Genomic DNA, 3,429 nt, shown 5'->3' with positions numbered 1-3,429 from the left:
GTGATCAGCACATAAGTGCGGCCGGGGGCCCAGTCCAAGTTCTCACCAATGATGGACAGGAGAGTGATATGTTCTGAATGTTTTTAGTCCGGACTATCTTTTTGCCTGACATGCAATTGTTACAATTTGTCGCTGTCAATGCTGTCATTTTGAAGGTTATGGCTCTGTCTGATATGACGAGGATCTCTGACCTCACAGTCCATTCGTAACATAGTGGACGTCTTTCTGTGTCCCCAACCCAGTCTCCCATACTTCTGCGTATCTATGACATGGGTTTACACATCTATTTTGCGTGCCATATATACGCCAAATATATAGGCTGTATATACAGGCCCGGTTCTTGCCAGCTCTGGAAGGGTGGGCTGGCAGATATCTTGAATCCAGATTTCTTTTGAAAAATTCTGATTTAACTCTGTATAACTCCAGACAACTATCTCAATAATGACCACACATGTTAATATCGATTAGTGACCTTCGTAAAATCCGAGTCTGGATGATGACGTAAAATGATGAGCGTTGATGAAGTTCTGCGTGTGACATAGCACCTCACAGTCTATTCGTAACATAGTGTACGTCTTTCTGTGTCCCTCGATTTCGTATACTATGTTACGAAAAACTGAACCACAGGGGGGCGCTTTAAATTTGTGTTTTACACCAATATCATCTCCAATTTTATATCAGATTGATCTGAAATGTAAAATGTACATGTATTATAGATCAATAAGCATTATATATAATCAACACTACAAAGGTAAACTTTGGCATGTCTTTTTTTCATACTTTTTATTTTATATTATATTCAAGTTTTGAATGTTTTTGTCACACTCTGCATGGAATGTCTCAATGGAGCAAAATGCAAATTTTCAGCCCGGTAGCAGCATACATTGGAGTACAAGACACATTTTAGATTAGGAAAATTAACATTTCAAGGTGGCGCTGTTGAGCCTCTATCTGGCTTAGAGGTAAGGCCATATGAAAAAAAGTATTTACTAGTCCAAAATATTCATCAGGGCAAGCCACAAACATGTACCACCAAGGACAACTAACCCCTTACCGTAGCACGGTCTGTTTAGACCATGTCTTATGCAGAGCAAATAATCATCTTTAAACTACACATGTTTATGTGTCCTCATATCATTCAGTGTCTGTGGCTCCAACCCCTGAGAGAGCGCCTGAGATAGAGTCAGGTACAGTTAACAGGTTGGAGAAGAATGTTTACTTTGAGTACAATAGATGGAGCTTTAATGGTGGGTTATAAAAAAACCCCACAACAGATGAGAAGAAGGGAATTTGAACCTCGTTCAGATCCACCTGGTCTTTCCAGCACACAGTATTGATTTGAATTCATAGAATTCTGGAGATGATGACCTCTGGTGGGGAACGGTGGAAAGAACATAGGGACATGTAGGTGTAATAAACACTGAAATTATGATGTATGTTGTTACACAAACTATAACACAAATCATGTCAATCCATTTTATTGACTTCAAGCAAAAACATGTCAATGTGCATTTCATGACTTTAAAATACCATATGGGAAGGTTCATAATGGCATTCATTAAGAAAAGATCTTCTCTTGGAAAGACTATCAATCAGTGCTTTTATTTTTTGGCCTATGAAATTCCTACTTTTTCATGTCTTTCTTCAGCAAAAGTTATTGTCACAGTGTTCTTAATGGCCTCCTTGGCCAGGTAGGCCTTGTACACAGCCACAGCCTCATCCACCTTGGCATGCAGAGCCTCTGGGGACTCCAGCAGGTGGAGAATCTCAACGTTGTCCAACTCTAACAGCATGCCGGTGACCTTTCCAACCAGACTGGGCTGCATGTCCTGGATCAGGTGGTACAGACGCTCTCCCAGCATCTGCTTCTGGTCCTGGGGTGGAGTAGCAGCCAGCATGGAGGCTGTCAGAGTTTCCTGGGCCAGCACACTCAATGCTGACTGGAGGTGGACAGGGTTACAGCTAGGTAGGCTGTGTGGAACACAATAGCAACAGAGGTGGAAGTGGGGTTTAAAAGTGGTTGTACATACCTGCTTCGTAGCCACCTGGGGCTTGGCACTGATGTGCTGGTGGGTGCTGTAACGTCCAGGAACTCAACACACACCAACAGCGGTGGCCACATTCATCTGGGAGGCATGGAGGGCAGTCACTGCCTGATTGATCTTAGAGTACAGACCCTGTGGAGACCCCAGCAGGTGGATCACCTCATCATTTTCCATCTCCAGGAACATACCGGCAAGCTTGTCAGCTAGGCGTGGTTGAACCTTGTGGATGATGCTGATGAGAGACTCTCCCAGCTTAGGATTCTGGTAGTGCAGAGGAGTGGAGGCCAGTGTGGAGGCTGTCAGAGGCTCCTTGCCCCACACATAAGCAGAAGGCTAATGGAGGACAGAGGGACACACAATTTAAAATACACCTTTACATACGATACACACAATCCTAGTGCTGCCACTATGTGAAACTGTAATACAACTGTAATACATGTCAAAAGTCATTTTACGAAAGCCAGTACTGTAATTACTTGCTTCATTCCAATCAGGGCTTGAACCTGGACTTGAGCACTGGTCTTGGTCTTGGCCTGAATCTCCATCAGGGTTTGGGCCTTTGTCTGGTTGTGAGCCAGGGTCATGAGCTGGGCCAGAGCAGTCATGCTAAGTTGTCGGTTAGATACTCCAGGCACGTCACACACACCAGGAGAGCTTATCCATGTGTAAACAGCAGGCTGGAAAGAGACAGGGCACATATTATGTTAAATACACATAGTTAGATAGATACAGACACCCAAGGTTTTTGGTGCCGTGGGGTCCGACATGCCAATCAACCTGCTGTCTGCCAATCACGGGAATGCCCGGAATGCCGGGCATTTTGGTGGTTGGCGAAGGGGCATGGAGGGGGGTTGGGCAGGGGGGATGGAGCATTTGAAGTTAAGACCAGGTTTAGCATCTGTTCTTTCTGTTACGTCTGGGTTTCACAAGAGATGGTCACTATTGTTTTGTGGGCTACCTTTATTTTATTTAGCGTGCACGCCCCCATTGATCGAGATATCTACATGGAACAACCTGTACACGTCCTGACCTATGTTTCGTGGTGAGCAAGTTATCACAGCATTTTGCTGACCCTTCAGATGAACATTGGGTTACGGTGAAACATGTTTTGCGTTGTCTCAGGGGTACTGCAGACAAACAGCTCTGTTTCAGAAAGAGCAGAGAGAGTCTAGGCCTACAGGCGTATAATGACGCAGACTGGGCTGCGGACGCTAGTGACAGACGCAGTACCACCGGGTATTGTGTGAGTATGGGTAAAGTCAGCTCCTTAGTCTCTTGGAAAGCCAAGAAGCAACCCACAGTAGCATTATCCACATGCGAAGCCGAGTACATGGCTCTAGCTCTAACAATACAGGAGTGTATTTATTTGGAGCAACTACTGGGA

The 3,429-nt window shown here is 44.7% G+C and overlaps 1 protein-coding gene across 1 annotated transcript; it reads right to left on the bottom strand.

The window, feature by feature from the left end:
* Positions 1-1,601: 1,601 nt before the first annotated feature.
* LOC134008484 (polyadenylate-binding protein 1A-like) lies at positions 1,602-2,205 on the bottom strand. Its single transcript, XM_062447882.1, has one exon. It carries the CDS (start codon positions 1,896-1,898, stop codon positions 1,614-1,616), a length of 285 nt encoding a protein of 94 aa, XP_062303866.1. The 5' UTR covers positions 1,899-2,205; the 3' UTR covers positions 1,602-1,613.
* Between the last annotated feature and the right edge of the window lie 1,224 nt (positions 2,206-3,429).

Source organism: Osmerus eperlanus, chromosome 22 (assembly GCF_963692335.1).
Source record: "Osmerus eperlanus chromosome 22, fOsmEpe2.1, whole genome shotgun sequence".
In the NCBI taxonomy this organism is placed as follows: domain Eukaryota; kingdom Metazoa; phylum Chordata; class Actinopteri; order Osmeriformes; family Osmeridae; genus Osmerus; species Osmerus eperlanus.
This window is presented reverse-complemented; position numbering and strand designations above follow the sequence as displayed.